This window comes from Sciurus vulgaris (assembly GCF_902686455.1).
Source record: "Sciurus vulgaris genome assembly, chromosome: 18".
NCBI classification, from domain to species: domain Eukaryota; kingdom Metazoa; phylum Chordata; class Mammalia; order Rodentia; family Sciuridae; genus Sciurus; species Sciurus vulgaris.
The window spans coordinates 40,153,598-40,175,895 of record NC_136479.1 but is presented as its reverse complement, the minus strand read 5'-3'; the positions used below and the strand labels follow the sequence as shown (position 1 = coordinate 40,175,895).

The 22,298-nt window shown below is 45.4% G+C and overlaps 1 protein-coding gene across 5 annotated transcripts in view; it reads left to right on the top strand.

Annotated features, from left to right (window-relative positions):
* The window catches only part of RABGEF1 (RAB guanine nucleotide exchange factor 1), a 60,854-nt gene that overhangs the window by 13,514 nt on the left and 25,042 nt on the right, over positions 1 to 22,298 (top strand). For 3 of the 5 annotated variants that reach the window (XM_079120212.1, XM_079120211.1, XM_079120210.1), the window contains 2 exons: positions 9,797 to 9,982; positions 13,215 to 13,381. In XM_079120212.1, the coding sequence (XP_078976338.1) occupies positions 9,804 to 9,982; positions 13,215 to 13,381 (346 nt within the window). In that variant the 5' untranslated portion in view covers positions 9,797 to 9,803. Of the gene's footprint in view, positions 1 to 9,796; positions 9,983 to 13,214; positions 13,382 to 18,417; positions 18,437 to 19,260; positions 19,389 to 22,298 lie in introns of those variants that run through there. The other 2 variants (XM_079120213.1, XM_079120214.1) reach the window with 2 other exon arrangements.

Genomic DNA, 22,298 nt, shown 5'->3' with positions numbered 1-22,298 from the left:
TTGTGTAGCCTTTCAAATCGTGGCATGAGCTTTTGGTGGTACCTTTGCTCTCTTTGTTTTCTGTACTTTGAAGCAACAGAGTGATCTGAGTGGTATGTTCATTGGTCCAAATATTGGTATCTACTTTTATTTTTTTAAAAAACATTTTAAGTGGGATTTAAAAAAAAAAAAAAAAAACTTGCAAATTCAGGATAATTGCAGATTCATTGGAGGTTGTGGAGATCAGAGTTCCTACACGCTCATCACCTAGTTCCCTGGTAGTCATGTCTTACATAACTCCAATACAGTGCCAAACCTAGAAGTTGGCACTCGTGCGGTAGATGTACAGTGGCCTGCACATTTTTTCACATATGCAGATTCTGTGACCACCACCATCATCAAGTTACAAAACTGTTTCATTACCACAAAGATCCCACTGCCACACCCTGTGTTATTGCTGCCCAGACCGAAGGTCTCTCAGATCCTTCCCTTCCTGGCTGTGGTTTATTGCAACAGGAGAACACACAGGGTGGATGAAGAGCGGTGTGCACTGGGCAGTCTGGAGGAAGCCACTGTGAGGTTCAGAGTCTTCTCCCAGTGAAGGTGCACAGGACTCGTGCACTTTCCACTGTGGAAGCCCAGGTCTGCTTTATTGGAGGTGATGCCTTTCAGTACAGCTGATAGACTCTATGGGAACAGCTTTAAAAAAAAGAAAGAAAGAAAATGGTAGGGGAAAAGGGGTATGTCTCAGAATCTGACTAGGAGTACAGCTAAACCTTCGCCAGGGGTTAGAACTGGGGAACTAAAACCACTGAGGACCTGCGGATTCTTTTTCTTCTGCCACTTTTTTCTGCTTTTTGGCACGTGTGTCTTTCACTCTGCAGACCAACTGTTCTGTTATTCACCTATTTGGTTACCCCCATCACTCAGGAGAATAGCCACATTGCTAAAACTCCAGGTGAGTCACTACCTCACTTTGGCTCAAGTGCCTACTTCTGGTTTAATAAGCTATGACCCTGGTGTGCAGGCTGGTTGCCTCACACAAATATGCCTGCTGGAAGCTTATCTTTGCAGATTAAGGAACAATTTCCTGGTAAAAGGGAGGTTATTGGCACATGTGCTAAAAGCAGATTCCTCCAAATGTGTCCATTTTAGTGACATAGACCTGTGCTGTGGTATGTGTAGTATAAAATTTAAAACGTTTTTTGAAGTTGTCAATGCTGAGAATCGAACCCAGTGCTTCACACACACTAGGCAAAAGTACTCTACCCCTGAGCTACAGCCCCAGCCCAAAATTTAAAACTTAACAGGTATAAGGGAAAAGTAGATACTGCTTTTGCCCATTTTTCTTGGAAGGGAAGAAGGGAACCACAGTATGACTGTGGTGAGATTTTTCTCAGACTTTCAAAATGCTTCAGTGGAACTGAAGATGTATCTAAGTGTGAGTTTTAGTGATACCTCTGCCACTTACACTTTTTGGGTTGAATAAGCCATAACATTCTGGTGTCAGCTTCTTCATCTGTCATCATGTTGGATAAAGTAGATGTGGAGGGTGGGCAGTAGACATGAATCCAGGCCCTTGTGCTTGCTAGGCAAGAGCTCTCACACTAAATTACACACCCATCCTTTTAAAGTTATTTTTACTAGGAGACAGGGTCTCTCTAGGTTGTTCAGGCTGGCCTCTAACTTGCCATCCTCCTGTCTTAGCCTCCAGAGTACCTAGGATTACAGACCTTTACCTGGCTAAGTAAATGGTCTTTAAGTTTCTTCAGCTTAACCTTCTAGTTCTCTATTCCACTTTTCCTTTTTGCCTCAACCTAATCTATATGTGGCTTGTGTGTTAGGTCTAAATCCTGTCCTTGAAGAGCTTTAACCCTGTAGAAGGAAATATAGGTATTTGTAAGCTTGAATATTCTCCCTAATAAAAGGAAAAGAAAGGCGTGTGTGGAGGATCTTGTGAAAATTGAAGGGAGATCAGTAGAACAGAGGGAAGGGAAGGAGAAATACTGGGAAATGTTACTGGCCAAATTATATTGTTAAATTGTATGTGTGTGTGAACATGTAGCAACAAATCTCAGCACTGTGTACATCTATAATGAACCAACAAAAAGTGCGTATTGTGCACTGGTGCATTGTGTAGAGCATGTGTATTATCAGTAGAACTGTTACCAGTAAAACTTCTCCCTAAAGTTCTCCCTTGCCCTGCCATGTCTCACTAGCTGACTTACAGATCCTACCTCCAAGGTGGGTTTCCATTCCTCCATTTCCATTCCCAGCTGTATTACCTCTCTATTCTAATAGCCCTTGATGATAGTTGTTTGTTAATCAGCATCCCTGCTTCCTGTTCTGTACATCTCTCCAATCCAGCTTAGAAATGGCTAGCCAAGGTTTTTAAAAAACTATAGTACAAAATTGATTTGAGAGAATGTATACAATCCTTTCCGTTTTAAATAATAGATTTGTGTAAACATGTCCACTATTAGATACAGAACAGTTTCATCATCCCAAAAAACTCTTTGTACAAATGCTTTATAGTCATATCTGCCTCCACTCTGAATTCCTAAATGGAGTTATAAAGTATGTGAACTGGTTTTCTTTTTGGTATAGGGGATTGATCCCAAGGGTGCTCTACCACTAAGCCACATCCTTAGTCCCTTTTTAATTAATTAATTAATTTTTCAAACAGGGTCTCACTAAATTGCTGAGGGTCTTGCTAAGTTGCTGAGGTGGTCCTTGAACTTGTGATCCTCCTGCCTCAGTTTCCTGAGTCCCTGGGATTGCAAGCATGTGCCACCAAGCCTAGCAGTATATAAATTTTTTAAACTGGCTGCTATGGTCTGAATGTTTTTATTTCTCCAAAATTTATGTTGCTGTCCTAATCCTCAAGGTGATGTTAGAAGGTCTCTTGAGAGACAATTAGGTCTTGAGGGCCAAATCCTCAGAATTAGGAGGCCTTTATGAGAGACCCCTGAGAGGTGGCTGGTGTCCCCTGTGCTATGCAAGGACATAGCAAGAAGCTCCTTCAGTGAACCAGACACTAAATGTGCAGTGCAGCATATTGATCTTGGCCTTCCAGGCTTGTACTGTGAGAAGTAAGTTCTATTGTTTGTAAGCTACCCAGTTGATGGTGTTTTGGTATAGTGACCCAAAGGGAGTAAGACGCTGGTTCCTTTCACTCAGTGTAAAGCCTTGAGAGTCATTCAAGTCATTGAGTGTATTATTACCTGTTGTTGTTTTTCATTTTCTGAGCAGCATTCTATTGTATGGATGTTCCATAGTTTATTCATTGAAAGATATTTTGGTTTCCTCCATTTTTTTGTGATCATAAATATTGCTACTAAAAACACTTGTGCATAGAATTTTAAATATCAGTTTTTATTTCTCTTTAGAAAATAGTAATGGGTTTGCTTGGTTTATGATAAGTGCATGTTTTCCATGGTAGCTGCAGTATTTTACCTCCACTAGGAATGTTGAGAGTTCTACTTGCTCTTTATCTGTGTCACCACTTGGCATTGTCAGTATTTTTTATTTTAGCCATTCTAATAGGTGTGAGTGAGACCTCTTGGGTTTTATTTTTTAATTTATCTATTTTTCTGTGCTGTGTATTGGACCCAGGGCCTTGCACTTGCTGGGTGAGGACAGTACCACTGAACTATAGCCCAGCCCTGTGATGGTTTTACTTGCATTTCTCTGGCCATCAGCGATGTGTATCTGTCTGCCGCCCATATTGTCAAGAACAGTGAAGGACCGTAGTCAATACCCTACTTACCAGTAACAAGCTGGCTGGCCGGTGTCGAGGATTCTGGCATAGCCTGCTGGGTCAGAGACAAAGGCCTTCATTGTCCACAGGACATCAGAACAAGCCTAATGTTTACAGACCTGTGTGGGCAGTGTCACAGCTATGTGGCCTGAGCTTAAGGAGCCCACATCTCACAGTGAAGGGCAGACATGCTGCCAGAATCTGGTGTGGATGCCCTGCACTTAGTGTGCTGCCCAGCAAACCAGCAGGCTTTCTGCCCTGGATGGAGAGCTGTCGTCTCTGAAGGAGGTTTGAGGTGAATATCTGTACGAAGGCCTCTCTCAAAAAATGTAAGAGGGACACCAACAAGTACATTTCTTTGGTAAAGTGTGTATTTTGCTCATTTTTAAATTTGGTGGTTTGTTTCCTTATAGTTGTGTTTTGAGGTTTCTTTTGGTGTTTTGGTGGTGCAGGGGATGGAACCCAGACCTTCGCACATGCTAGGCAAGTGCTACCACTGAGCTACATCCTCAGCCTAGGTGGTTGTTGGTTTTGTTTTTTTTTTTTTTTTAACAGGTTCTGGATATGGAAGTCCTTTGTCAAATATGTGACTTCTCTTCCAATTCTTACCCTGTCTTCATTTTTCTTTCCAGTGTCATCCACGTAGCAAAAGAGTTTTGTTTTGCGGTGAGGTTTGGGATGTAAGTTCTGTGGACTGAGGTTCTAATGGCAGTTCAGTTTTCATCCCTGCAGTGCCATTCCATCTGCTTCATACATGCGCTGATCTGAGACCTGTGCATGGCCTTTGTGTTGCTTCCAGTTTCGGAGTCTTTGATCCTGAATAGCATCGGAGCCATAGCATAGCTTAGGGGTGAGCCCAGAAATTGCTTTCTTGAGTTCTTTGTCTCTGCAGTTTCTTATGTATTTTTTATTCCCCATGGGCTTATCTGTTTTCCCCCTCTGTCCAGAAAACTATGAATTTAGTTACCTCACTCTTCCACATACCTCCATAGCTGTCTGCACTTTTGGGTCCAAGCAGTGGAAAGACGGTGTGGGAAAAGTCCACGCTCTCCTTCCCCAGGGTTAGGCTCCTGCGGTCTCAGACTGCTGCAGACACAGCACAGGATTGCGTGGCTCTGCCTCAAGAGAAGGGAGACTGACAGTAAAATAGGCAGCTCTCCTTATTTTCTCTGAATGTTTGGACTTTCCTTTCTCAAGCCTTGAGCCAGACCTGGAGGCTCTCTCAAGCCCCAGGTCCCATTTCTGGGTTGGTCCAGTGATTCTGGTATCTCATCAAGAGTTTGGTGAGACTTTGAGTTTTGGTCTTTGTCCCCAATTCTCCTTTTTGCTTTTGAGCAAACCCTCTAGGTTTTCTAGCTGGTCTATGTCTGAAGTGTCTGCTCTCTCTCTGTAGGCACTGATGTCCATGTTCAGTTTTTTCCCCTCATTTATGCCTGACTTCGTTCTAGGGATCACCCCTGTGTCTGCATACCTTAATGTTCAGCCAGGGTTTGTTGTTTGTGTGGACAGACATTGAGCTTGTGCTCAAACATCTCTAGCTAGTAAGGCTTCCAGTCTGACCAGCAGAGGTGTGTGTACACAGAGAAGATGAAGAAGAGCCCCAGAAAAAAATATGCTGAAGGCCTCAAGTCTGAGTGCATTCCTGGGCTCCACGCAGATCCACGAGAAGAGTGCGTTTGGTTCATCTTCAGAGTTGTTTGGAGAGGAGGCTTCTTTATCCTCACTTCATCATGCCAGAAGAGAACTCCACGTGTCAGTCAGCGTCCCGTCACTGTGACAAAGTGCCCGAGACAAACAGCGCATAAGAAGGAAAGTCTTATTTGGGTTCACTGTTTTGGGTGTTTCAGTTCAGGGCCTGTAGGCCTGTGGCAAGGCAAGAGGGCGTAGCAGAGGATGTTCACCTAGGGTTGCCAGGAAGGTGAGAGAAAGAGAGGAGCAGCCAGGGTCCAGTATCCCCCTCAAAGGCACACGCCTGATGCCTGACTTCCTTCCACCAGCCTCCACCTCCTGAAGGTTCTGCCACCTCTCAGTAGTACCACAGGCACATGGGCCCTGGGGATATTCCAAATTCAGATGACAGCATCCGTCTCTTAAGTTTCCTGTCTTAGATTGAGATTTTAGCAGCCTTTCCTCTTCACAGCCCATGCTCCTCAACCTGCAGTTTGAAGAACTCCTAGTTTGACTGCACAGTGACTTCCTCAGTTTACCTCCTGTTTATGCCACATCACTCTTGTTCCACTTTTGCCTTCCTGTCTCTGGGCTCTTCGTGAAAGTGTTCTTCCTGTCAGGATGTCCTGCCTCTTCCGTCACCTCTCCAGGACCCGCCAAGGTCCTCTTCAGGCTCTTCAAGTTCTGCCTCAGCCCCTAAGTGCTCTCCCCCTGCTCTGGGCTCTTCTGCCTGCCTATGACCATGCACCTGGTGAGAGCAGGGCGTCCTGGCCAGTGGGCAGCTCCATTCTGTGTGCAGGGTTGGTCGTGGTGAGCTGAGGGAGTGGTGGAGCCCAGGGTGGGTGTCCTGGGGTCTGCGCTCTGGAGCGCCACCTGCCTGTGCTGCTTTGGCACCTTGTTACTGGGGGAGAGTGACAACCATGTGATCTCAGTGCAAATGGAAATTGTTGGCAGCAGTTCCCCATGTGATCATGAGGCTCTGCACGGATAAGTTAAACTGTGATGTGGTAGGGAAAGCACTGGGTTTGGAACTTAAGATGCTATTTCAAATCACAGCCCAGCACCGGTGACACTAGGTGGGCACCTGACCCCAAGCCTTCTCTCCTCCGCTTCAAAATGGGAATGCTAATTGCTTCATTTTGTTTTTTAAGTATATGATACAAGTAGGTTTCCTAGATCTATTTCTCCCTCTCTCTCAAGGGAAGTTTTATTTCTTCCTGTGTGTCAGAGGAGGGAAAGACGTCCCCAGCTTTAGGAGTTCTTAAGTGGTTCCTGTTCGCTCCCAACACCTGTTGGGAGCAGCAAGAAAAAAATAGGGACTGATGAAGTGAATCAGTGTAACAGCATTGGTAAGATCTGGTTGATTGCTGAAGTAGAATGCTGCTGTGTTATATATAACCTGCCAAGTCAAGTCGGGAAATAGTAGCTGGGCGCAGTGGTGCACACCTGTAATCCCAGCAGCTTGGGAGGCCGAGGCAGGAGAAATGCAAGTTCGGAGTCAGCCTCAGCAACTTAGTGAGGCCCTGACCAACTCAGCAAGACCCTGTTTCAAAACAGAATATAAAAAAGGACTGGGGATGTGGCTCAGTGGTTAAATGCCCCTGGGTTCAATCCCTGGTACTGAAAAAATAAAAGGAGGGGGGCAGATATCTTTGCAAAACCCAGCTTAATTTGCCGACAGTGTCATAAGGAAAATCATAACTAAAAGTTTTCCTGGTTTCATTATCAACTCAGGGCATTTTTTTAAAAAATTTTTTTTTCCTGTATCATCCAAACAACTTTCTACCTTTATAACCCTCAGCCCTGAGATTTGTGTCAGACCCTAAGGGGAAGCTTATTCATCATTCACAGAAAGTCTGAGAATGAAATAGCCCATTCCCACGTGCCATCCAGAACACACACTGACGCTCGCTCAGCTCCACATCAGGCTGTGCGTGGTGAGAGCCCTCAGGATGCCTTCACCTAAGCAGGAGGAAGACAGAAGCAGTTTTTCTAATAAACTGAAAAGTGTTCTTGGAAAAAAACAAAAGAAAAGTATGGAAGAAATTCTAGGCAGAGGTCCAGATGTGCATGATCTGTTTGGGAAGTGAAGATGTGATTGAAGTGTGTGTCCAGGGACTTGAGTTTAGACAGACAGATTATGGGCAGTTCAGGGATTTGGGGATTTTACCTGGGGTTGACTCCTCCCTCTTGCTGCTTTTCATAGCGTTTATATACTTTGGAAAATTTCTCCCAGCCTCATTTTCTCAGCTAATAACTTGGGGGCCTGCCTTGGCTTTTGTTAGTAAACGTTGCCACCACGCTGGGCCTGTGGTGAGGGGTGGCCAGAGTGGCTCTGGGTCCAACCGAGGCTGAGTTCTGCTCTGCTTGGGCCTGCTGGGGGGTTTCAGCCAAGGCAGACTTCACACCGATGAGTGAAGGGAGGCTGCCCTGTTGGGCCTGGCAACATGCCCTGCCAAGGTTGCCCTGGGAGAGGACTGCGCTTTGTCCCCCGGGGTCAGAGCATATGGATTTCTTTTCATTAGCAACTGACAATGATCTATCAGTTCTTCCTTTTAAAAATAATCTGCAGTGGATTTTCATTGTGTGAAGACAGTGCGATTCCTCACCTGGTTATGTCGTGCAGTGCCACCCTGGCTGTGCATCGTGCAGGTCTCTGGACTCTGTCTCTGGCAGGACCCAGCACCTGCCTTGCCCTCCTGCTCCCGCCTGCAGCACAGCCGTGCTCTCTGAGAGACCTCACCTTGGTGGGCTGTTGCGACGGGCCTCTTGGTTTAGCGTGCGTCCTCCTGGTTGATTCACCTCTGGCACGGGCCAGGCTTCCTCTTCTTGGCTGTGTGTTGCTCCCTGTGCATGCCAGCACCTTTGTTTCTCCAGGTGCTCCTCCTCTTGATTGCCCTGCATGGTGCTCTAGTGGGCCTAAGCCCTCTGCAGCTCTTGAGGCCTTGCTTCAGGTCCTTTTGGATAGGCCTGGGAGTGGGTTGCTGAGCTACCTAGTGGTTCTCAGGGGTGGGTCTTGCTGTGTTGCCCGCCTGGCCACGACTGCTTGGGCTCAATGTCGTTCCTCAGCCTGCCGTGCAGTGAGGCTGTGGGCACCACCTGGCACTCAGGCCTGGGGTTCAGGTGTTTGAGGAAGAAGCACTGTCTCCCACGGAGGGTGTACACTGTACAACCCCACCAAAGTGCACACGTGTCCTGGTTCTGCACGTTGGCACCAAGCTTGTGTCCTGGGCCCTGGAGGGTGTTTGTCCTAAGAGGTGTGAGGTGATTACCAGCGCTTAGTGATAGTAACATACATTTCTTGGCCGTTTCTGTTTTAGGAAAAATTTTGATTTGGTTCCTTTGCCACTTTAAGATCTAGTGGTTGGTTGGTTGTGGAGCTATGAGTGCCTAGTGCATGCTGGTCCTGATTATGCAAAATTTTTTTCTTCTCCCCGCTCCACTTTTTTTTTTTTTTTCCTAGTGCTGAGGTTGGACCCAGAGATACTTAACCACTGAGCCACATCCTCAGCCCTTGTTTTTAATGTTTTATTTTTGAGTCAGGGTCTCACTACATTGCTGAGGACCTTGCTGAGTTGCTGAGGCTCGACTTGAACTTGCGATCCTCCTGCCTCAGTTTCTGAGCTGTTGGGATTACAGGCGTGAGCCACTGTGCTCAGCCACAAGTCGTTTTTTTTTCTAAGTTTGTTGATGTCACTTTATTTTATTCATTTATATGCGGTGCTGAGAATTGAACCCAGTGCTTCACACATGCTAGGCAAACGCTGTACCACTGAGCTGCAGCCCCAGCCCCAGAAGTTTTTGACATCATCTCTCTCACCTGTTTTGCTTTAAACAGCTTGTCTAAGAAAGCATTGCAAGTCGTTTCAGGTAGATTTTCCCATGTTTTCTTCTATGAGTTTTTTTTTGGGACAGAGGCAGTGAAGATGGAACTCAGGGGCCCTTGGCCACTGAGCCACATCCCCAGCCCTATTTTATGTTTTATTTAGATACAGGGTCTCACTGAGTTACTCAGCGCCTTGCTTTTGCTGGGACTGGCTTTGAACTTGTGATCCTCCTGCCTCAGCCTCCTAAGCCTCTGGGGTTGTAGGTGTGCGCCACTGTGCCCATGTCTTCTTGAAGTTTTATAGTTTCTGGTCTTATGTTTAGCTCTGTAATCCATCCAGTATAAAGCATTCTTTATACTTTGGGCAGGGAATAAGATACGGTATGTTTGGGAATTTGCTATATTAAACTTTCCTTTTTTCCCCAAGCCCTTTCTTCCTTCCCTTTCCCTCCCGCTCAGACTGGAGACCATGGACTCACCCTCAGTTCTGCTCACAAGTGCTCTTAGCTATAGGATGGTGGTGGACTCCTCTTCACACCTTTTCATCTGTTCCTTGTTGGCAGGAAGAAGATGAGCCTGAAATCTGAGCGCCGAGGAATCCACGTGGACCAGTCAGAGCTTCTGTGCAAGAAGGGATGTGGCTACTATGGCAACCCTGCCTGGCAGGGCTTCTGCTCCAAGTGCTGGCGGGAGGAGTACCACAGAGCCCGGCAGAAGCAGATCCAGGAGGACTGGGAGCTGGCTGAACGGTAGGACGCCACCAGGCAGGTGGGCAGGCTGACGGGATGAATAGATGCCGAGCCCTGTTGCTGTCCAGATAGCGTTTCTCTCGCTCTGAGCTCTCAGCAGGTCAGCTGATGGTAGGAGAAAGGGTATTTCCCTTCTTTTCTGTAAAGGTTAATTGGAGTTCAACTATAAGGGTTAAGGGGAGAGTTAATAAAAGAGGCAAGCACACAGGATGGCAAAGAGCAAAAAGTGGCTCCTGTGGGAAAGCCAGTCCAGTTTATTACCTATTCCAGGTCCTATCAAGTTTCCTGGGTTACACAGTACAGTTAGCTTTGTGCAGATCACATAACTTGCTTGCTTCTCAGAGGTTGTTTTAACAAGATAATGTCTCTAGGCCTCAAGGACAGAGGAGTTGCAGAGCATCTCTAAGCCATTCAGACAGCACCTTTCATCTAGAGGAGTGTGCTTAACTCCAAGGACTTTCACTCCTGTGCATTGACTGCCTGCGATCCCTACACTTTTCCTCAGATGACGTTAACACATCTGTGTCTGAGTTCACTTTTGGTGATTTTGTGTGGGGGTCGTGCTCTCTCACTGGGATAGCCTGCCTGTGGAGAGGAGCCGGGCATGCTCTCTGGTGGAGATCGGGGAGGCGGTGCAGGGTGTCCCCAGCACAGGGCATGCGCGGGGCCCTGAGCGTCCTTTCCTCCTCCTGGTGCACCTTGTGTGGGTGCAGTGTTGTGGGACAGCAACAGGCTTTCCCATTTGTGTACATTGGCCTTGCCTTATGGGTTGGCTTCTCCTTAAAAATGGGGTTTGTTAGTCACAGGTAGTTGGACAGTATCCAGAAATATGATCATGGTAAAAGTTAAAAGATGGAATGGCTGGTGAGCACAGGGACAGATAAGATGCTGCTGAACCAGGCACAGTGTCATAGGCCTGTAATCCACCTGCTTGGGATCCTGGGTAGGAGTCAACCTGGGCAATGTAGCCAAAAATGGAAAAAAAGCTTTAGCTGGATGTGGTGGTACATACCGGTGATCCCAGTGGTTCAGGAGGCTGAGGCAGGAGGATTGGGAATTCAGGGCCAGCCTCAGCAACTTAGGCCCTGAGAAACTCAGCAAGACCCTGTCTCAAAATAAAAAAATAAAAAAGGGCTGCATTGCAGTTAAGTGCTACTGGGTTCAATGCCTGGTACCAAAAAAAGAAAAAGGAAAACAAAGCCTTAGGGCTGGGGCTCAGTGGTAGAGCACTTGCCTCACATGCAAGGTACTGGGCTCGATCCTTAGCATTACATAAAGAGTAAGATAAAGGTATCATGTCCATCTACAACTAAAACTATTAAAAAAAAAAAAAAGAAAAAGAAAAAGAAAGACTTAGGATGTTAATCATGTGAGAGATCCTGGAAATTGTAGAACTGTCTCCACAGGAGGTCAGACCACACTGAGAGCCCTGGCTGCTGTTTGCATCCTGTCAGCCTCTGGGGAACACAGAGGAGCACACACACTCCTGCTTGCAGTGGCTGGAGTCAGAAAAGAAGCAGACATAGAACTTCATGATTGCCTAGGGCTTCCCACGGTACTGGAGCTCTTGGGATCTGATCCCATTTCACAGGGAAAGTAGAGGCCACTAGGCATGAACTTCTCCCAGACTCTCCCCTTTTCACCCAGAACATCTTTATGTTGACTTCTCTCTCAGAAAAAGACATGTTCGCGTTCTGTCCTAGGACACCTTCCACCTGTGACTGCCATTTGTGTTCCTTAACCGCATGTAGTTGAGATTTCCTGCAGCTGTGATTCTCTGACTTAGCCTGGTGTCAGGATCCTTGAGCATGCTTGTCCAGGCAGTGCTGGCCAGACCTCGCCTGGAGACTGATGAGAGAGAGTGCAGGTCTCTAAGGTCCTGGCGACGCTGACGCTGCTGTTGGGGGACCCGCACTGAGAACTGCTGTTGTGCGGTGGTGCTTGAGTTTCATGGAGGGCTTCAGATGCAGCTGGACCCTCACCAGAGCCATTGCTTCACCTCTCTTCTGCTCCTGCCTTCCTGGGTGGATTCGTGGCATCACTGTTTATTCAGGCAGCTAAAGCCTGAGTCATTCTTGATTTCCCCTGTGCTGCCCTTGCTGCCTGCAGCTACGAGAGCAAGTTCTATGGACTCTAGCCCAGAAGTCTTTGGAATTTTATCTTTTGGACTCCTATTTTCCAGACCCTTATTTTCTTTCACTTAAACCTTTGTAATATACTCTTCTTACGTGTTTATGGGTTCATTTTGACATATTCATAAATGCATGTAACATAGTTTTTTTTTCTTTTGAGACAGGTTCTTGCCCAATTTGGCCTCAAACTTGTGATCCTCCTGCCTCCTGCGATTCTGGATGTATGCCACCACAGCTAGCTTTTTTGAGGGGGGTAGGGCAACACTGGGGATTGAACCTAGGGACACTCTACCTTTGAGCTACATCCCCGACTCTCTCTATTTTTGAGACAGGGGCTTGCTAGGTTGGCAGACTGGCCTCAAACTTGTGATCCTCCTGCCTCTCCTGCTTGATCCTCCTAAATTGCTGATATTATAGACGTGTACCACCATGGCCAGCTGCAATACCCTCTCTGTCTCTAGTTTCTCTACCACTCAAGTTGTTCATGCAGCTACTGGCATTTCTTTCTAAAGCACAGAACTTAAAATAACTTCTTGAGTTTATGATCTTTCTTGGTTCCCTGCCACATAATGAACCCAGACTAATAAGCATCTTGAACTCGCTCTGAAACAAGCCACATGCTTTCCCATTTGAGGTTTCCTCCTCTTGGAGTGTCCTCTCAGTGGGCTCCACTCATCCTTCAGGACCTGCCCCAAATGTCCCCGTGGTTCAACCTCCTCAGGCCTGCAGCATACTTAGTTGTTCTTTCCTGGGTTCTTGTGGCATTTTATTGGTTCTCTCCAACTCAGGAATCGTCCCATGACATGGCTGTCTTGCACTCACCTCTTTCTCTGTTCTAGCCTGGAATTCATTAGGGGAAAGGACCAGTCTTTATTTCATGTAACCCTAGTGCGGTTGAACAGCACCCATGGAGGAGGTCCCCTCTGGTGTCTGTACAAGTGTGTGGCACAGTTTCATGCTGTGCCTTCCATCAGAGACGTCAGAACTTCTGTGTGTAGCCTCTGGTGGTAAAGTGTCTCCATCTCCTTGATGAGTCGAGTGATCACCTGTAGGTATGAGGGAAGTTGGAGAATACCTCATTCGTGATCCTTGAATTTCAGACTTCAGCGGGAGGAGGAAGAAGCCTTTGCCAGCAGTCAGAGCAGCCAGGGGGCCCCGTCCCTCACATTTTCCAAATTTGAAGAAAAGAAAACCAATGAGAAGACTCGCAAGGTTACCACAGTGAAGAAATTCTTCAGTGCTTCTTCCAGAGTTGGATCAAAAAAGGGTAATTTTTGATGTTCTTTTTTTCTGTGTCTGAGTGAGGTACAGAGCGGATCCATGGTGCATGTGAACTCAGCTTTCTTTTTTTTTGTTAGCTTTTGAGAATACCAGCCTGGATTTGAAGCCAAAGTTAAGTTTGAGTGTCAGACAGTATATGAAAGTAGTCCTTTCTGTGCCTGGAGGACATGGATGGTGTTTCAGAGCTGCTTCTTTATGCTGTGGGAGAACAGAGAATTGAAATGTGGAGTAGTGCTTGTAAAACCCATTCCCCTCCAGGTGATGTCTCTTTGGTGGTTACACATTCTGTGTCTTTATTCATTGGATGATTGTTCTCTTGGTATTATACCTTGCTGTGCATAGCTTATCAGAAATGACTGTTTCTAGGCTCAAAAGTCACCTGAGAGGAGCTCTCTCCAAAAATTTATCTGGGGGCAGCTTGTACCTCGTGGAAAGATATGGAGAACAAGTAGGAAAGGGCTGGCTTTGGTCCCCTGGGGAGTGAAAGTAACTCATGCCAGGCATTTTCTAACATACCAATTTATATATAGATGTCTGTATTCATCTTTTTTTCTTTTTGAAACTAGGGATTAAACCCAGGGGGTGCTTAACCACTGAGCCTCATTCTCAGCCCCTTTTATTTTTTATTTAGAGGCAGGGTCTCGCTAAATTGTTTAGGGTCTTGCTAAGTTGCTAAGGCTGACTTTGAACTTATGATCCTCCTGCCTCAGGCTCCCAAACCACTGGGATTACATGTGTACACCACTGCCCCTGGCTCATCCTGCTTAAAATGCTGTCCAACCAACAAGAAGATGTTATTAAAGTCATATTTGTTCTGCCAGGGAGTAGACTAGTTAAGTGACCTAGTGTGAAACAAGAGAGTCTCTATTGCTTGGGCCATCTTTAAACCTGGATGTGAGCACTTAGGAGTTGTACAGTAAATTTGAAGTGGTGAGAGACTAGGAACCAGCACTCGTGCTCAGAGAGGAGCTGTTCTCTCAGAGCCCCCTCGGGTTCCTAGTACCACTGCCTAGTAATTTGGTCTTCCTAAAGGTTGGGGGTTGAAAGATAATAGCACCTCTAAGGCCCTTGCTGGCCTTGCAGAAGTGAGGGCTGTTACTGCTTTCTTTTATCAAAGGGAAAGGTGGCCCACAGCCAGAAATGCAAATCTTCCTGAGGCTGAGGCAGGCAGATACAAATTCAAGGCCTCTGCAAGGTGGCAAGACCTGTCTCAAACAGCGAAAGAAATGTGCACCTTGAGTCATTTTGTTCACATGATTAATTTGGAGTTCTTTCTTGGTTGGCTGCTGGTTGCAGCAATTTTCTCTCTAGTTGATAAAAAGGAAAATAATCAATACCTGCTAGAGGTTAGTAAGAATGTATGTGGCTCATGGTTTATTTATTTATTTGGAGAAGATGTAGTCCGGTGGTTAAAAGCGTGGGCTTTGGAGTCGCTCCTGGTGTGAGTCTGGCTTTGCAGGTTTTAGCTGTGTGACCTTGGGCAGACTAATCTCTCTGAGCCCTGACCATACTGAGGGACGAATAATACCTAACAGAGCATGTGATGAGGATTAAGTGAGTTCATGTGTACAAGCTTAGCCTGGAGCCTGACACACTAAGTCTCTGATATGTGTTAGCTATTTTAAAATGCAGGTGGTTTTTCTTCTAGAATAATCTGGTGGTAAGAAGTTCAAGAGCAACAGCCAAAGCCATTCCCTCCTGTTTAGTTTAAATTCTGTTTCTTGCTGTGGGAAAGTCTCAATCTTAAGAGTTTATGACATATAGTGAAATGGCATATGTTAATTACAACAGACAAAACAGTGAAACAAAGTTACAAAACCATTTGCTCAAACGACCTCATTTTATAAATGGCATTAGGAAAGTCCCTGAAGACTGATTTAACAAGGTCATTTAATGAAATGGTGTATCAGAGCTTAGATCTCCTAACTCCTGGTTCAAGTTTTCCATTGTGTCCCTTTATCTCAAACATGGATGTATCTTGGAAACCCAGTCCGTTCATCCCAGTGCCCCTGGATTTGAAGAGTATTTTATCATCCTGTCATAGTTGGGGACTCCTTAAGAGGACATAAATAGGTTGGCTGTTAATACTCAGTCTACTTGTGGCTGGTCAGTCCCCAAGGTCAGTGTGCGAGCTGAGATTGTCGAGGAAGTCACATCTGGCCACCACATCAAGATATTTGCTTAGACATTTTAAGGCACCCTTTTCTTTTCTTTCTTTCTTTCTTTCTTTCTTTCTTTCTTTCTTTCTTTTTTTAATTGCCCTTTGCTTCTTGAGCTCATGTGAGTGTCATCCCTGTGCAGAATCCAGCAGACTGACCTGAAGACAGTGTTCTAGGAGGAGTATCTTTTATTTTTTAAAAAAAATTAAATGCCATTCTCTTCACCCAGACCTTAGATTCTAAATACTGTTTTTTCAGTAGAGTGAGCTAGGGCTTCTTGGAGAAATGACTCGTATGGGGCTAGATCAGGGAAAGAATTTTTGGAATCAAAAGTCAGCTTGAAAGCATGCTTACTGCCCATTGGCCTGACCTGGTACAGTTTGAGCATCAAAATAATTAAGGACAAGAAACAGAGCATAATTCATTGAGTAAAAATAACCTACAAGTCTGTTCCACACATAAAATAGAAAAGTAGATGCACAAGAAAGACATTGTATTCATCGGAAGCGCTGGTTTAGGTGTCTTCAGAAGATGCCAGTCTGAGAGGGGAGGGAGTTTGCTGCAGAACAGGTTTCAAGCATAGTCTCAGATGAGCTCCTCACAGCAGTGATTCCAACTAGAGAAACGGTGACTGTGAAACGGGAGGATGGACTTCAGGTGCCGCAGGCTGAAAATCTGTAACCTGATCACAGATGTGAGGAAGCAGCAGAGGTCCCCTAAAGGGGCATTTGATCCGAAATGTTACAAAAACTAGGAAGAAGGCTGGGGAGGTTTCCAGCTTAAAGGTAGCCTGAGGCCACATAAGCACCGAGTCCAATCTGAGTCCTTGAATTGTATCCTACATCAAAAGAAAAGAGCCCAAGACTTGATCAGAAGAGTCGACAACTGGAGCATGGATTTTAAATTGAGTGAAGTGTCGAGTTAATGTAACTTTTCCTGAATTTGGTAACTATCTTGTAGTTATGTAGTGAACACTCTTTTTTTTAAAAAAATTTTTTTAGATGTTGATAGACTTATTTTATTCATTTACTTATATGCGGTATTGAGAATTGAACTCATTACCTCACACATGCTAGGCAAGCGCTCTGCCACTGAGCCACAACCCCAGCCCTGTGGTTAATATTCTTGACCAAAGTATAGTTACTACAGTAGTAAGGGTACTGTAATTAAGAGTGTTCTCGTTGCTAGGAAATACTGCTACTAAGAGATAGCGATCATGTTATGTGGAAATCTAGTCTGAAAGGTTTGGAAAAAATAGTACACACAGATATTTGCACAGGGCTAAAATTGTGCGAATCAAGTAGAGGGTGTGAAGACAACCTCCGAGGAATCCCGCAGCTTCTGTGGATCTGAAATCACTTCAAGGAACACGGCTGCCACCCTCCCACAGCTAGTGCTGTTCCAAGGCCTGTCTCTCAGATGTTGGTTTTGGGAGTCGCTGCTGGGTGGCTGCTCTCTTCACCAGGGCCTTCAGGCTTTGTTGAAACCCAGGTAACTCGTGAGTCCTAAAGCTGAATTTGGAACCTGTTTTATACTTGGGTTGTTTTCAGTTATTTCTCTAGTTAACTGGGCTTGGTTGTGTTTTCCTTTTTTATTTTGAGCATTGTTTATCTTGTAAAACCACCTTTTATAATATATGGGATAAAACGTCCATTCCTTCCTGGTGTTCAGGGGTTTGGTTCCACACCCTCCTGGGTTATAAATGTTATAAAAACTAGCATTTATAACATTTCGGATCGAATGCCCCTTTAGGGGACCTCTGCTGCTTCCTCACACCTGTGATCAGGTTACAGATTTTCAGCCTGCGGCACCTGCAGTGCATCCTCCCGTTTCACAGTCACCGTTTCTCTAGTTGGAATCACTGCTGCGAGGAGCTCATCTGAGACTATGCTTGAAACCTGTTCTGCAGCAAACTCCCTCCTCTCTCAGACTGGCAGGTGTTGAAGGACATTATACAAAATGGCATGTTGTTTGCATATAACCTGGGCACATCCTCCTGTATACGTTCATCATCTCTAGATTATTTGTAAGACTTAACAAAATGTAAATGATATGAAAATAGCCGTTATGCTTATCGTTTAAGGAATAACAATGAGAAAAGTCAGTGCGTATCTAGTTCTTTTAATTTTTTTTTTTTTTTTTAGTTGTAGATGGACATAATACCTTTATTTTACTTATTTTTAAGTAAAACAAAGAATCAGATCCAATGCCTCACAAGTGCTAGGCAAGTGCTGCACCACTGAGCCATGATCCCAGCCCTAGTTCAGCTCCTTTTCCTGGATGTTTTCTCTCTTGAGGATTAAGGACGTGTGCATATGGAGGGCCAGTTGTAATTGGAACATAAATCTTCATTGCCTAGGACTAAGAAGTTTTTTGTTGTTGTTTTGTTTCTTTCTGACACCAAATATGTGGTATCTTATTCTTCGATATCAAGTGGTGTTCACAGCTTGATCCTGTTCTGACACTAACTGCCCAGAAGCAGCATAGACCCCACAGTTAAGGGCTCAGTCTCTCACAACTGCCCCACTTCAGCACCAGTAGCCACCTACGGTAGGTTGTACCTGTGTTTCTCACCTAACAGGCTCCTAATAGGAGCCAGTGGTCCCCACAGCCACCCTCCTCAGATCTGAGCATTTGTCATGACGGCTCAGGAATCTTGGGAAAACACTTGTTTGCCAGTTTATTACAAAGGGTACAACTCAGAAGCCACCAAAGGAAGATCTGCATGGGGCAAGGCCATGGAGGGGTCTCTGTCCAGGCATTTCGTTTTCCCAGCAGGTCGGGGTGTTCACCAGCCTGGGATCTGCCTGGATTTTGTTGTTTAAGGCTTCTTTTCTGTTTTGAGATAATGGGGATTGAACCTAGGGCCTTGCACATGCTAGGTAAGTACTCTACCACTGAATTGAAGCCCTAGCCCTTTAAAAAAAAATTTTTTTTTAAGACAGGGTCTTGTTCAATTGGCCTTGAACTTGTGATCCTTCTAACTCAGTTTCCTGAGTATTGGGGTTACAGGTATGTGCCACTGCATCTGGCCATTTAATGGTTTTTAGAGATGTTTTATTACATAGGCACACCTGGCTTATTAACCACTGGTGATTTAAAATCTCCAGCCCCAAGGGTGTGGGGAAGGTACACTATACACCCGTGATGGGACTATAAATTGGCACAGCTATGCTGGAAAGCCTCTCTGGAGGTCCTCAAAAAGCCAGGAATGGACCCAGCTATCCACTAGATCAGCGTGCTGTATGGGTACGGTCACATCAAGGTTTATAGTGGCACAGCTGTGGAACCAGCTCAGGTGTCCATCAGCAGATGGATAGATAAAGAAAATGTATATGTGCACAATGGAGTTTTACTCAGCCATAAAGAAAAATGAAATTGTGGCATTTGCTACTAAATGCATGAACTGGAGAACATCATGCTGAGTGAAATGAACCAGACTCAGAAAGTGAAGGGCCAAATGTTTCCTCTCATGTGCAGAAGCTAGAGAGAGAGAAAAGGAATAAAAAGGGGGATTTCCTGAAATAGAAGGGAGAAGAGTAGAGTAGAAGCAGGGGACCAGTGGGAGAGGAGGGGAGGACAAGGGGAGCCTGGAGAGTGGGTTGGCCACTGGAGTGGGTGTGTGTGGACACATCACAAGGCATTCTGCTTCATGTATAACTATAGTGCACTGATTTTAAAAAATAAACAGGAAGAAGACCAATAAAGGAGAGGTGGAGAGGGAGGCCGGGAGGGAGAGAGGAAGTAGCAGGAATTGAAATGGAGCAGAATGTTTCATGAACATGTCAGAATGAACCCCACTGTCATGTATGACTATAAGGCACCAAGAACAAAGTGAACCTCTAGCCCTCCTCCCTCCCTTGGTTTTGGTGGGGGGGGGGACTGATGCTTTAATTCTTCTGATTACATGTCTGGTTTCTCTGGTAACTAGTCTTTCATCCTAAAGCTGTCTAGGGGCCCACAAGAGTCACTTCATCAGCATAAACTCAGATACGATTGAAGGGTGCTCATTATGAGTAACAGATGATGTCCCTGCCCCTCAAACTTTGACACACTACAGACTGTCTGCCTTTTTGTCTGTGTTATATAACAATAGTCAGAGGAACTATAATATTCTCCTGAGTTATCCCTTTCTGTACATGATCCCAGAAATGTGTGGAGTTATAGGCACATTTTTATTTATTTATTTATCCGGGAATTGAACCCAGGGGCACTTTACTACTGAGCTATATCCCTGGTCCGTTTTTTATTTTTTATTTTGAGACAGGGTCTTGTTAAATTGCTTGGGGCCTCACTAAATTGCTAAGGCTGGCCTCAGACTTATGATCCTCCCAAGCTACTGGGATTACAGGCATGCACCACCAAGCCCATCCTAAGTACATTTTTAAAATTCAAGTTGTAAAACATGTTTTCACTAGACCAGGAGTAGTGTTGGCCAACTTTACTACACAGTTGTGCTCTCTCTTGAAATGACATTTCAGGTTGTCTTCACTCTTTCATAACTATTCTTGAAATAAACTTTTTTTAAAAAGTATTTTTGTTAGTTGTTGAAGAACCTTTATTTATCTGTATGCAGAGCTGAGAATAAAACCCAGTGCCTCACACATGACAGGCAAGTGCTCTATCCCTGAACCACAGCCCAGCCCCTTGAAATAAACTTTTAGTGAGGGTTTTACTTTCACAGGTTTACTTTGTATAGAAAAGGTTTAATTTGACTTAGTACTTGATCTGTCTTTTATACAGTCTTGAGTAGTAGGTGCTCAGTTGATACTCTTTGCTTGGTTTTATTTTTATTTTGTTTTTGAGACTGGGTTTCTCCGTCTTGCCCAGGCTAGCCCCAAGCTCCTGGGTTCAAGCAGTCCTCTGGCCTCAGCCTCCTGAGTAGATGGGACTGTAAGTGCCCATTGCCGCACCTGGTGTGTTGGTTTATTGAAGTAGGAATAAACATGCTGCAGTGATCGGTGAGTAATGAGAGGGTTGCCAACATGTGGCCACACCTGTGATCCCAGTGGCTCTGAAGCTGGTGGCATGAGGATCACAAGTTCAAAGCCAGCCTCAGCAACTTAGCCAAACCCCATCTCAAAATAGAAAGAACAAGGGCTGGGATGTAACTCAGCGGTAAATTGTCCCTGGGTTGAGTAGGTAATGTGGCACGTAGGTGACCTCGCCTCTCTGGCCTCAGTGCATTGGGGTGTAATGAAGGAGCACCGCCTGCCCCATGGTCAGGGTGGTTGGGAGGTTGGGATCAGTGAGGAGGCCCCTAAAGCAGGCACAGCCCCAGGCTCCTCACTGGAAGGTGGCTGTGGGCATGGCTTTCACTGTACTTGGCTGTCCTGCTGAGAAGGTCTTGAACTGCATGTTCACAGTGGGGCCTGGAGTGCTTGGTAAGCCTGATCAACTGGATCTACTTGAAATGCGAGCTTCGTTTCTTTGTTTAAAGCATGCTGTGATTTTAAGTTGAGGAGCAAGCAGTTGCCAATTGGGCCCTGGCCAGAGCTGTACTGGGACATGGACAGAGTTGTTCTTTTGCGTCTTCCTTTCTTCTTCCTTTGATCTCACACACCGACTACCCTCGATTGTTCAGAACTGCCTCAGCTGCTCCCTGCAGTGACTTGTACCTCTAACCAGATTTCTGTTCTCTTAGTAGTGTTGACTTTTAGGAGGGTAGAAGAGCAACAACCACGTGTCAATTTTAGTAATTTATAAAGAGTTAACAGAATGGATCTTCATCTTTTTTTGGTGCTGAGGTCACCTGGGGCCTTACTCTACCCTGAACTCTTTTTTTGTTGGGTTTTTTTTTGTTTGTTTGTTTTTGTTTTTAATCTGTCCTTTGGGAAGGAATTTCCTGTATGGGAGTATGCACCAACAAGACAGCAAAGCCCGTGGTTGGGGTCTCTCCACCCTTGACTGGCTTGCAGATGGTCAGGTGTCTGGAGCTCAGGCTCTGAGTTGGAGCATGCAGAGCTAGTTCAGCTCTAGCCCTGCAGACTCAGCAGCAGCACAGTTCAGTTCCGGGAGCCTTGGCTTCCTCACTTGTGAATGCCACTGATATTTACCACCCTGACAGACAGATGTGAGGGGTGCTCAGCATACAGTAAGCCTCTGCCCCGGGCTAGCCAATGCCAGTGTGATTTGTTGCTAGTGGTGCAGGTGGAGGGTTCTGTGGGGTCCCTCCGGTCAGGTTCAAGTGTCTGTTCTTCATGGGTTTCCTGTTCTCATCTTGCTCTGTCACTTACACCAGAGTGCTGGGATCTCCAGTTATAATTGGATTGCTTACCCTCCCTTCACTTTGCCCGTCTTTGCTTTATGGGTTTGGAAGCTGTGCTGTGTGGCAAAGAAGTAACCCCTTTCTCACCTTGAAACTCCTCTGTATTCTTAGTGTTGTGGTTCAGGTTCTGAGATTGATTTTATCTGATGTTGTTAAAGTCACGTAAGCTGGTTTGATCATTTGGATGCTTTATCGTTTTCCCTTCTTCAGTTTCAAATATGCGGGTATCTTAAAGTGGCAGCATACAACAACTATTCCTCCTCCTCCTTTTTCCTTCTTCCTCCTTCTTCCTCCTTCTTTTTTCCTCCTCCTTCCTCCTCCTTCCTCCTCCTTTTTCTTGTATAGGGATTGAATCCAGGGGCACTTAACCACTGAGCCACACCCCTAGCCCCTTCTATATTTTTATTTTGAGACAGTCAAAGTTCAAATTTAAGAATGTTTTACAGTAACATCATATAATAATTTCAATTAGCATA